At 63.8% G+C, this 10,856-nt stretch overlaps 2 protein-coding genes across 2 annotated transcripts; both read right to left on the bottom strand.

Moving 5' to 3' along the window:
• Nucleotides 1–1,314: 1,314 nt before the first annotated feature.
• On the bottom strand, nt 1,315–3,997 carry APOC2 (apolipoprotein C2). The gene is made up of 4 exons (XM_054805012.1): nt 3,965–3,997; nt 3,362–3,428; nt 1,640–1,799; nt 1,315–1,534 (listed from the first exon to the last, which is right to left on the bottom strand). The coding sequence occupies exons 2-4, from the start codon at nt 3,423–3,425 to the stop codon at nt 1,444–1,446; spliced, it is 315 nt and encodes a 104-aa protein (XP_054660987.1). The 5' UTR covers nt 3,426–3,428; nt 3,965–3,997; the 3' UTR covers nt 1,315–1,443.
• A 2,163-nt stretch (nt 3,998–6,160) lies between these two features.
• On the bottom strand, nt 6,161–10,186 carry LOC129197031 (apolipoprotein E-like). Its single transcript, XM_054804997.1, has 4 exons — nt 10,115–10,186; nt 8,968–9,018; nt 8,328–8,466; nt 6,161–6,591 (listed from the first exon to the last, which is right to left on the bottom strand). Exons 2-4 carry the CDS (start codon nt 9,008–9,010, stop codon nt 6,264–6,266), a joined length of 510 nt encoding a protein of 169 aa, XP_054660972.1. The 5' UTR covers nt 9,011–9,018; nt 10,115–10,186; the 3' UTR covers nt 6,161–6,263.
• Nucleotides 10,187–10,856: the final 670 nt, after the last annotated feature.

The following is a 10,856-nucleotide window of genomic DNA, read 5'->3' as shown; positions in this document are numbered from 1 at the left end:
GGCGGGGCTTAGGGCCGCCTATAGATTCCTCCCCCTCCCCCCCCCCCCTTTTCCGGATGTCTGGGGGTCCCGTCCCCCCCCCCCCACCCGGACGCTTCCCCTGGGGTGGGGGGTGGGGGGGTGTGGGGGAGGGGTGTGGGGGTGTGGTGTCACGGGCAGGTGTGAGTGGTGCCAGTTTTGCCCCCGCGTGACGTCATGGGAGGCGTTTGCAGAAGTAGATGAGAGCGGCAACCCCTCCCCCCCCCCCCCAAATAAAATAAAAGGGTGCTGGCCCTTTAAGGGCTTCCCCCAGGGACAATCCCGCCCCCACGCTAGGGGGCGCCCTTCCGGGTGGGGTGGAGGGTGGGGTGGGGGGATCCCCTCTAGGGGAACCCAGGGAAAGGGGTGGGGTATGCTAATGAGGGGGGCGGGGCTTGAAGGGGCGGGGGGCTTCTGGGACCAACCACCACCTTGACGTTCTCCTGGAGTCCCACCAAGACCACCAAGGTCTTTATTGGGGGGTGACGCACAATTGGGGGGGTCCCCAAGGGTCCCCCCACCCCATAACCACCATCTTGGGGAGTCTCTGCCCCACAGATCCTCCATCTCCTGTCCAAACCCAGACACCCACCACCACCTCGACTTTCTCCTGGAGTCCCACCAAGACCACCAAGGTCTTTATTGGGGGGTGACACACAATTGGGGGGGTCCCCAAGGGTCCCCCCACCCCATAACCACCATCTTGGGGAGTCTCTGCCCCATGGGACCCCCATCTCCTGTCCAAACCCAGACACCCACCACCACCTTGACGTTCTCCTGGAGACCCACCAAGACCACCAAGGTCTTTATTGGGGGGTGACACACAATTGGGGGGGTCCCCAAGGGTCCCCCCACCCCATAACCACCATCTTGGGGAGTCTCTGCCCCATGGGACCCCCATCTCCCTCCCAAAGCCAGAAGATCATGAGACCCACCACCACCTGGACTTGTTCCTGGAGTCCCACCAAGGTCTTTATTGGGGGGTGACACACAACCGGGGGGTCCCCAAGGGCCCCCCCACCCCATAACCACCATCTTGGGGAGTCTCTGCCCCACAGATCCTCCATCTCCTGTCCAAACCCAGACACCCACCACCACCTCGACTTTCTCCTGGAGTCCCACCAAGACCACCAAGGTCTTTATTGGGGGGTGACACACAATTGGGGGGGTCCCCAAGGGCCCCCCCACCCCATAACCACCATCTTGGGGAGTCTCTGCCCCATGGGACCCCCATCTCCTGTCCAAACCCAGACACCCACCACCACCTCGACTTTCTCCTGGAGTCCCACCAAGACCACCAAGCCAACCAACTTTTATTGGGGGGGTGACACACGATTGGGGGAGGGGGGGGGGCTCCCCAAGTTCCTCAAGGTCCCCCCCCACCCCATAACCACCATCTTGGTGCGACAGGAGCTGGGGGGGGGGTCACTGCTCCCCTTGCCACCAGTGGTAGAGCTGATCGGTGAGGATACCGGTGTAGGTCATCACCGCCGTCGATCCCTTCTCGTAGGCGTCCCTTGGGAGACGGAAAAATTTTGGGGTGACCTTTGGGTGCCCATCCAACGTCATAGGGTGGGTGAGGGGGGGTGAGGGTGAGGGGGAACACCCCAAAATTATTTACCGGATCTTCTCCTGGGCCGAGGGGAGACTGAGGCGCACCAGGAGGTCACCGGCCACCGAACCCACCTGGTCCAGGTAACCGGCGGCGGCGGCGCGGAGCTGGGTGAGGGCGCCGGGGGGGTCGGGGTGCTGCGGGGGGGCGGGGGTGGTGGCGGCGGTGGCTGTTGGGTGGGGGGGGGAAGGGTGAGATGGGTGGGGGGTGGGGGGTTTGGGTGGGGGGTTGGGTGGGATGGGGGCGGGTGGGGGTTTGGGTGCTGGGGTGGGGGGAGTTGGGTGGGGGGTTGGGTGGGATGGGGGGGTAGTGGGGGTTGGGGGGGGGTTTGGGTGGGGGTTGGGGTGCTGGGGTGGGGGGAGTTGGGTGGGGGGTTGGGTGGGATGGGGGGGTAGTGGGGGTTTGGGTGGGGGTTTGGGTGCTGGGGGGGCAGTGGGGGTTGGGGTGGGGGGGCGGGGAGGTTTGGGTGGGGGTTGGGGTGCTGGGGTGGGGGGGGTTGGGTGGGGGGTTGGGTGGGATGGGGGGCAGGGGGGTTTGGGGGGGTGGGGGGTGCGGTGGGGGTGTGGGTGCTGGGGGGGGGTCTGGGGGGGGCAGTGGATGGGGGTGGGTGGGGGTTGGGGTGGGGGGGCGGGGGGGTTTGGGTGGGGGGTTGGGTGGGATGGGGGGTAGTGGGGGTTGGGGTGGGGGTTGGGGTGCTGGGGTGGGGGGGGTTGGGTGGGGGGTTGGGTGGGATGGGGGGGTAATGGGGGTTGGGGTGGGGGGGCAGCCAGGGGGTCTGGGTGGGGGTTTGGGTGGGGGGTTGGGTGGGATGGAGGGCGGGGGGGGTTGGGGGGGTGGGGGGTGCGGTGGGGGTGTGGGTGCTGGGGTGGGGTCTGGGGGGGGCAGTGGATGCAGATGGGTGGGGGTTTGGGTGCTGGGGGGGCAGTGGGGGTTTGGGTGGGGGTTGGGGTGCTGGGGTGGGGGGGGTTGGGTGGGGGGTTGGGTGAAATGGGGGGGTAGTGGGGGTTGGGGGGGCAGCAGGGGGTCTGGGTGGGGGGTTGGGTGGGATGGGGGGCAGGGGGGTTTGGGGGGGTGGGGGGTGCGGTGGGGGTGTGGGTGCTGGGGTGGGGGGGTCTGGGGGGGGCAGTGGATGGGGGTGGGTGGGGGTGGGGGTGGGGGGGCGGGGGGGTTTGGGTGGGGGGTTGGGTGGGATGGGAGGGGGGGTTGGGTGGGGGGGTCTGGGTGGGAGGTTTGGGTGCTGGGGTGGGGGTCTGGGTGGGGGGGCAGTGGATGGGGGCGGGTGGGGGTTTGGGTGCTGGGGGGGGCAGCCGGGGGTCTGGGTAGGGGTTTGGGTGGGGGGTTGGGTGCTGGGGTGGAGGATTTGGGTGGGGGGTTGGGTGGGATGGGGGGCGGGGGGGTTTGGGGGGGTTTGGATTGAAGGTTGGGTGCTGGGGGGGCAGTGGGGGGTCTGGGTGGGGGTTTGGGTGGGGGGTCGGGTGCTGGGGTGGGGGGGTCTGGGTGGGGGCAGTGGATGGGGGTGGGTGGGGGTTTGGGTGCTGGGGGGCAGTGGGGGGTTTGGGGGGTTGGGTGCTAGGGTGGGGGTGGGGGGTGTTTGGGTGGGGTGGGGGGGCAGTGGGTGGGGCTTTGGGTGCTGGGGTGCCATGGATTGGGGGAGGGTTTTGGGGTGCCATGGGTGGGGGTTTGGGGTGCCATGGGGTGGGGGTGGGGGTGGGGGTGAGGGTGGGGTCTCACCCGAGCAGAGCAGCAGCAGCAGCAGGAGCGAAGCCGCCATCGATTTGGGGTGCACCCAGGCCATGCTCTGCACGGGGACCCGCACCCCCAAAATGGGGGGGGACCCCAAAACCCTTCCCCAAGCTCCCACCCCCCCCTTTTCCCACCAGATTTGGGGGTTCGCCCCCCCCAAAAGCCCCCCCCAAACCCCTCCCCAATCTCCCGCCCACCTTTTCCCACCGAATTTCGGGGTTCACCCCCCCAACGGCCCCCCCAAAACTCCCACCCCCCCCTTTTCCCACCAGATTTCCGGGTTCACCCCCCCAAAAACCTCCCCCCTTTTCCCCACCGAATTTCGGGGTTCACCCCCCAACAGCCCCCCCAAAACCCCTCCCCCAGCTCCCACCCCCCCTTTTCCCACCAGATTTGGGGGTTCACCCCCCAAAACTCCCCCCCAAAACACCCAACCCCCCCTTTTCCCACCAGATTTCGGGGTTCACTCCCCCCAAACCCCCCTCCCCCAGCTCCCAACCCTTCCCCCCCCCGCCCCACTTTCCCACCAGATTTGGGGGTTCACCCCCCCCAAAAACCCAGGAACCCCCCCACCCCCACCCCAGCACCCACCCGTGGTGGCGGCCGCTCGCTTCCCCTCCCCCACCCGGGGCCCCCCCATTTATAGGGGGCGGGGGGCGGGGCCGGGGGGGGGCAAAGTCCGGGTAAACGGGGGGGGGAGGGGCGAGGGGGGAGGGGCGAGGGGGGGAGGGGGGTGGACAGGGACCAAAAAAAAAAAAAAGGGGGGGGGCGGCGCTTGCACCCCGCTTTTGCACAGTCTGGGGGGAGGGGGGGGCAAGCCGCCTCCTGGCAGCCCCCCCCCCCAAAATGCGTTGCACCCCCAAATTGCGTTGCACCCCCAAAATCCCTTACACGCCCCCTTTGCACCCCCAAAATCCCTTGCACCCCCCAAAATCCCTTGCACGCCCCGTGCATTGCACCCCAACATCCCCTGCACCCCAAAATTCATTGCACCCCCCCGCTTTGCACCCCAAAATCCACTGCACCCCAAAAATCCCCTGCACCCCCAAGCATTGCACCCCCTCTTTGCACCCCAAAATCCCTTGCACGCCCCGTGCATTGCACCCCAAAATCCCCTGCACCCCCCAAAATGCATTGCACCCCCTATTTGCACCCCCAAAATCCCCTGCACCCCCAAAATCACTTGCACGCCCCGTGCATTGCATCCCAAAATCCACTGCACCCCCCAAATCCCTTGCACCCCCCCAAAATGCATTGCACCCCCCGCTTTGCACCCCAAAACCCATTGCACGCCCCGTGCATTGCACCCCAACATCCCCTGCACCCCAAAATCCATTGCACCCCCCGCTTTGCACCCCAAAATCCATTGCACCCCAAAATCCCCTGCACACCCCCCCCTTTGTACCCCCACTTGCAGCAGCCACAGGGCACCCAGGGCTGGATTTTGGGGTGCGGGGTGTCAATTTGGGGTGCAGGGGGGTCTATTTTGGGGTGCACAGGGTCCCTATGGGGTGCGGGGTGTCCTTTTGGGGTGCAATGGGGGTCATTTTGGGGGTGCAGGGTGTCATTTTGGGGGTGCAGGGTGACTTTTTGGGGTGCAGGGCATCATTTTGGGGTGCGGGGGGCTTATTGGGGTGCGGGGGGGTCTTTTTGGGGTGCAGGGCGTCATTTTGGGGCGTAAGGTGTCTTTTGGGGTGCAGAGGGTCCTTTTGGGGTGCAGGGGTAATTTTGGGGTGCAGGGGGTCTTCTTGGGGTGTGCAGGGCGTCATTTCGGGGTGCAAGGGATCCTATTGGGGTGCAAGGGGTCCTATCGGGGTTCAAGGCGTCATTTTGGGGTGCAGGGGGGTCTTCTTGGGGTGCAGGGGATAATTTTGGGGTGCAAGGGGTCCTATTGGGGTGCAGGGTGTCATTTTGGGGTGCAGGGGGGTCTTCTTGGGGTGCAGGGCGTCATTTTGGGATGCAAAGGGTCTTCTTGGGGTGCAGGGGGTCATTTCGGGGTGCAGGGTGTCCTTTTGGGGTGCAAGGGGTCCTATCGGGGTTCAAGGCGTCATTTTGGGGTGCAGGGGGGTCTTCTTGGGGTGCAGGGTGTCCTTTTGGGGTGCAAAGGGTCTTCTTGGGGTGCAGAGGGTCATTTCGGGGTGCAGGGTGTCCTTTTGGGGTGCAAGGGGTCTTCTTGGGGTGCAGGGCGTCATTTTGGGGTGCAGGGGGGTAAATTTGGGGTGCAGGGGGTCTTCTTGGGGTGCAGGGCGTCATTTTGGGGTGCAGGATGTCTTTTTGGGGTGCAAGGGGTCCTATTGGGGTTCAAGGCGTCATTTTGGGGTGCAGGGGATAATTTTGGGGTGCAGGGTGTCCTTTTGGGGTGCAAAGGGTCTTCTTGGGGTGCAGGGCATCATTTTGGGGTGCAGGGGATAATTTTGGGGTGCAAGGGGTCCTATTGGGGTGCAGGGTGTCATTTTGGGGTGCAGGGGGTAATTCTGGGGCGCAAGGGGGGGTTCTATTGGGGTGCAAGGGATCCTATTGGGGTGCAGGGGGTAATTTTGGGGTGCAAGGGGTCCTATCGGGGTTCAGGGCATCATTTTGGGGTGCAGGGGATAATTTTGGGGTGCAAGGGGTCCTATCGGGGTTCAGGGCATCATTTCGGGGTGCAGAGGGTCACTTTGGGGCACGATCCGCCCATTTCGGGGCGCACAGACTCCACTTCGGCCTGCAGCACCCCCCTTTCAGACCCCTATTTTTCGGGGTACAGCAGCCAGCCCCCCCCCCCCCAAAAAAAACCACCCCACCAAGCACCGAGCCACCCATCGCTCTTTATTCCCCACCCAACTCCAGCAGCACCCCAAATTATTACTTTTTTTTTTTGGGGGGGGGGGCGCAGAAATTCCAACCTAAATCAATCTTCAGAATTTTGGGGTACACCGGGCTCCCCCAAAATTCGCCCCATCACCCCCCAACTTTTCCTCAAAGCCGCCGCCCTGTCCCCCAACGCTTGGCCGTAGACGTCCCAACGACGTCTCAATTCTTCTCCGTCCCGACTCAAACGTTTCCGGAGTTTGCGGGCGTAGGCTGCACCCCGATTTTTTAGTTCGCCCCAACTTTGATCCAACGCCGCTCGAGCATCCGCCCCGTATTCGGCAGCTCGGTCTCGCGCCTCCGTCATCTCCTCCCGGATGGAAACGCTCAAGGAGGTGGCTTGGGTCTTCAGTTCCGTCATCAAGGACCTACGAAAGGGGGTGGTGGGGGTGGGGGTTTCTTTTTTGGGGGGGTACGGGGAGGTGTTTTGGGGTTTAGGGATGAATTTGGGGGTTCTGGTGGGGTAGGGTGGTGGGATTGATGGGTTTTGTGGGGTCTACCAAGGATCTATGGGGTCTATCAAGGATTGATGGGGTTCACCAAGTTCTCATGGGGGTCCACCAAGTCCCTGTGGGGTTCATAATGTCCCTATGGGACCCACCAGGTCCCTATGGGTCCCACCAGGTCTCTATGGGTCCCACCAGGTCTTTATGGGGTCCATGATGTCCCTATGGGTCCCACCAGGTTCCCCATGGGTCCCACCAAGTCCCTGTGGGCTCCATGATGTCCCTATGGGGTCCATGATGTCCCTATGGGGTCCATGATGTCCCTATGGGTTCCACCAAGTCCCTATGAGGTCCATGATGTTCCTATGGGACCCACCATGATGTCCCTATGGGTCCCACCAAGTCCCTGTGGGCTCCATGATATCCCTATGGGGTCCATGATGTTCCTATGGGGTCTCACCAAGTCCCTATGGGTCCCACCAGGTCCCTATGGGGTCCATGATGTCCCTATGGGGTCCATGATGTCCCTATGGGTCCCACCAAGTCTCTATGGGGTCCATGATGTCCCTATGGGGTCACACCAGGTTCCCTATGGGGTCCATGATGTCCCTATGGGTCCCACCAAGTCTCTATGGGGTCCATGATGTCCCTATGGGGTCACACCAGGTTCCCTATGGGGTCCATGATGTCCCTATGGGTCCCACCAAGTCCCTGTGGGCTCCATGATGTCCCTATGGGTCCCACCAGGTCTCTATGGGGTCCATGATGTCCCTATGGGGTCACACCAGGTTCCCTATGGGGTCCATGATGTCCCTATGGGTCCCACCAAGTCCCTGTGGGCTGCATGATGTCCCTATGGGTCCCACCAGGTCTCTATGGGGTCCATGATGTCCCTATGGGATCCCACCAAGTTTCTATAGGTCCCACCAGGTCCCTATGGGTCCCACCAGGTCCCTATGGGGTCCATGATGTTCCTATGGGTTCCACCAAGTCCCTATGGGGTTCATGATGTCCCTATGGGGTCCGTGATGTCCCTGTGGGTCCCACCAGGTTCCCTATGGGATCCCACCAAGTTTCTATAGGTCCCACCAGGTCCCTATGGGTCCCACCAAGTCCCTATGGGTTTCATGATGTCCCTATGGGGTCCGTGATGTCCCTGTGGGTCCCACCAGGTTCCCTATGGAGTCCCACCAGGTTTCTATAGGTCCCACCAAGTCCCTATGGGTCCCACCAGGTCCCTATGGGGTCCATGATGTCCCTATGGGGTCCATGATGTTCCTATGGGTCCCACCAGGTCCCTATGGGGTCCCACCAGGTCCCTATGGAGTCCCACCAGGTTTCTATAGGTCCCACCAAGTCCCTATGGGTCCCACCAGGTCCCTATGGGGTCCCACCAGGTCCCTATGGAGTCCCACCAGGTTTCTATAGGTCCCACCAAGTCCCTATGGGTCCCACCAGGTCCCTATGGGGTCCCACCAGGTCCCTACGGAGTCCCACCAGGTTTCTATAGGTCCCACCAGGTCCCTATGGGGTCCACTCCCTCGAGTTTTGGGGTGCTCCCACCCATCCCCTTCCCATTTTGGGGGGATACCAGCCCCCCCCACCTTCCCCATTTTTTTGGGGGTGCCCCCCCCCCCCCCAACCCCCCACACACTCACTGCAGCTTCTGGATGAGGGGGACCTCCCGCAGCCGGACCGTCGCGTTCTCCGCCGCCTCCCCCAGCACCCCCAGGTACCCCCAAATTCTGCTGGGGGGGGGAGTGGTGGGTTCGGGGGGGGTCAGCTCAGCCCCGCAGCCTGTGGGAATTGGGGGGGGGGGGGGTGGGGTGTCACGGAGTGGGGTGGGGGGGCACCTCCCCAGCACCCCAAAATCTCCCTCTTCTTTTTGGGGTGCCCCCACTGCACCCCAAAATCTGCCCCCCTCCCCATGCACAGACCCATAGCAGGATTTGGGGGGTCCCGGGGGGGTTATACGGGGGGGGGGGGGATTTTGGGGTCCCGGGGGGGTTATACGGGGGGGGGGGGGTTGGGGTCCCGGGGGGGGTGACAATGGGAGGGGGGGTGATTTTGGGGGGGTCCCCGAGGGTCACTGGGGGGGGGTGTGTGTGTGACACTTTGGGGTCCCCGGGGGGGGGGGGGGGGTGACACTGGGGGAGGGGTTGTCACCTTTGGGGGGGGGTCAATTTGGGGTCACTGGGGGGGGAAGGGGGTGACATTTTGGGGTCCCGGGGGGGGGTGACACTGGGGGGGGGGGGGTGACATTGGGGGGGGTGACGGGGGGGGGGGGGTGACACTCACCCGCCAGCAGCGTCACTGCCACCAGCACGACCCAGAGCTTCATGGTGACACCTGGGGGGGGTGGTGTTGGGGTGAAGGGTCCCCCCCAAAATGTCCCCAAAATGTCCCCAACCCCGTCCCTCATCCCCAACCTGCCCCCCCATCCCAAAAGTCCCCAATCTGTCCCCAAATTGTCCCCAACCTGCTCCCCCGTCCCAAAAACGTCCCAAATGTCCCCAACTTGTCCCAAAATTGTCCCCAAATCTGTCCCCCATCCCCAACCTGTCCCTTGTCCCCAGTTTGTCCCAAAATTGTCCCCATTGTCCCCAATCTATCCCCATCCCCAAAATGACCCAGATGTCCCCAAAATGACCCAAATGTCCCCAAAGTGTCCCCATTGTCCCCAACCCGCTCCCCGTCCCAAAAATGTCCCCAACCAGTCCCAAAATTGTCCCCAACTTGTGTCCCCATGTCCCTAAACTGTCCCCATGTCCCAAAATCGTCCCCATTGTCCCCAAATCTGTCCCCATCGTCCCCAATTTGTCCCAAAATCGTCCCCATTGTCCCCAATCTATCACCCTGTCCCCAAAGTGTCCCCAACCTGCCCCCCTGTCCCCAAACCACCCCTTGTCCCAAATGTCCCCAAACTCTCCCCAAAATGTCCCCAAACCTGCCCGTCCCCAAAGTGTCCCAAATGTCCCCAAATTGGCCCAAATGTCCCCAAATTGACCCCAACGTCCCCAAATTGACCCCAAAGTCCCCGAATTGACCCAAAGTGTCCCCAACCTGTGTCCCCCTGTCCCCCCACCCCCCAAATTGACCCAAATGTCCCCAAAGTGTCCCCCCACCCCTATCACCACCCCCAAATGTCCCCAAATTGACCCCAAAGTGTCCCCAACACCCCCGAATTGACCCCAAAGTCCCCGAATTGACCCAAATGTCCCCAAAGTGCCCCCACTCTGTCCCCCCGTCCCCCCACCCCCAAATTGTCCCAAATATCCCCAAATTGACCCCAAAGTGTCCCCAACGTCCCCGAATTGACCCCGAATGTCCCCAAATTGACCCCAAAGTCCCCAAATTGACCCCAATGTCCCCAAAGTGTCCCCAATCTGTGTGTGTGTCGTCCCCCCAAATGTCGTGCCCCCCCCCCCCCCCGTGTCCCTGTCACCTGTGGGGCTCCCGGGGTCCCTCTGGCTCCGCACCCGCCCTGGGGGGGCCCTTAAATACCCCCGGGAGGGGGGGGTGGGGCGGGGCGGGGGGGGGGGGGGGGGGCAAAGGTCACCCCCACCCCCCCCCACCCCCCCCCACCCCTCCCCCACCCGCCAATCCACGCGGGGGGGGGGGGGAACACCCCAAAAAAAAAAAAACCCCACCCCTCCCCCCCCTTCCCTCCCCCCCCCAGCACGCCAAAATTGGGGGGGGGGGGGGGGGGAATCCCCCCCCCCCCCCACTCGTGATGTGTGTGCCCCCCCCCCCAGCCCCTCCCCCCCCCGCGGGAACGGCCCACGCTGGACTTGGCCCCCGTGGTCGTGGCACCCCGACGTGGCGGGGTGGGGGGGGGCAAGGTCCAAAAGGGGGGGGAGGGGCCACGGACGGACGGGGGGAGGGGCACCCCGGTACTGGGGGGGGGGGGGAATTGGGGGGGGGAGGGGGGAGTTGGAAATTGGGGGGGAGGGTCGAAATGGGGGGGGGGTGAACCCCCAAATTGGGGGGGTGTTGGACTCGAAATTGGCTGCGGGGGGGGGTGAACCCCCAAAATTGGGGGGGGTGGACCCCAAAATAGGCTCGGGGGGGGAGGGGGCTGAAGCCCTGAATTGAGGGGGTTGAACCCCAAAATCGGCTGCGGGGGGGGGTGAACCCCCAAATCGGGGGCGGTTTGGACCCGAAATTGGCTGCGGGGGGGGGCTGAA

Source organism: Grus americana, chromosome 27 (genome assembly GCF_028858705.1).
Source record: "Grus americana isolate bGruAme1 chromosome 27, bGruAme1.mat, whole genome shotgun sequence".
NCBI lineage: Eukaryota > Metazoa > Chordata > Aves > Gruiformes > Gruidae > Grus > Grus americana.
This window is presented reverse-complemented; position numbering and strand designations above follow the sequence as displayed.

Bases quoted from the DNA above. Each gene is read 5' to 3' on its own strand.
- APOC2 (XM_054805012.1), bottom strand. From the start codon at position 3,425: ATGGCCTGGGTGCACCCCAAATCGATGGCGGCTTCGCTCCTGCTGCTG. The intron at 1,800-3,361 runs GTGAGACCCCAC...CCCACCCAACAG, and splicing joins GCTGCTGCTGCTCTGCTCGG to CCACCGCCGCCACCACCCCC. The intron at 1,535-1,639 runs GTAAATAATTTT...CCGTCTCCCAAG, and splicing joins TCGGCCCAGGAGAAGATCCG to GGACGCCTACGAGAAGGGAT.
- LOC129197031 (XM_054804997.1), bottom strand. From the start codon at position 9,010: ATGAAGCTCTGGGTCGTGCTGGTGGCAGTGACGCTGCTGGCGG. The intron at 8,467-8,967 runs GTGAGTGTCACC...CAATTCCCACAG, and splicing joins GGCAGTGACGCTGCTGGCGG to GCTGCGGGGCTGAGCTGACC. The intron at 6,592-8,327 runs GTGAGTGTGTGG...CCCCTTTCGTAG, and splicing joins CCCCTCATCCAGAAGCTGCA to GTCCTTGATGACGGAACTGA.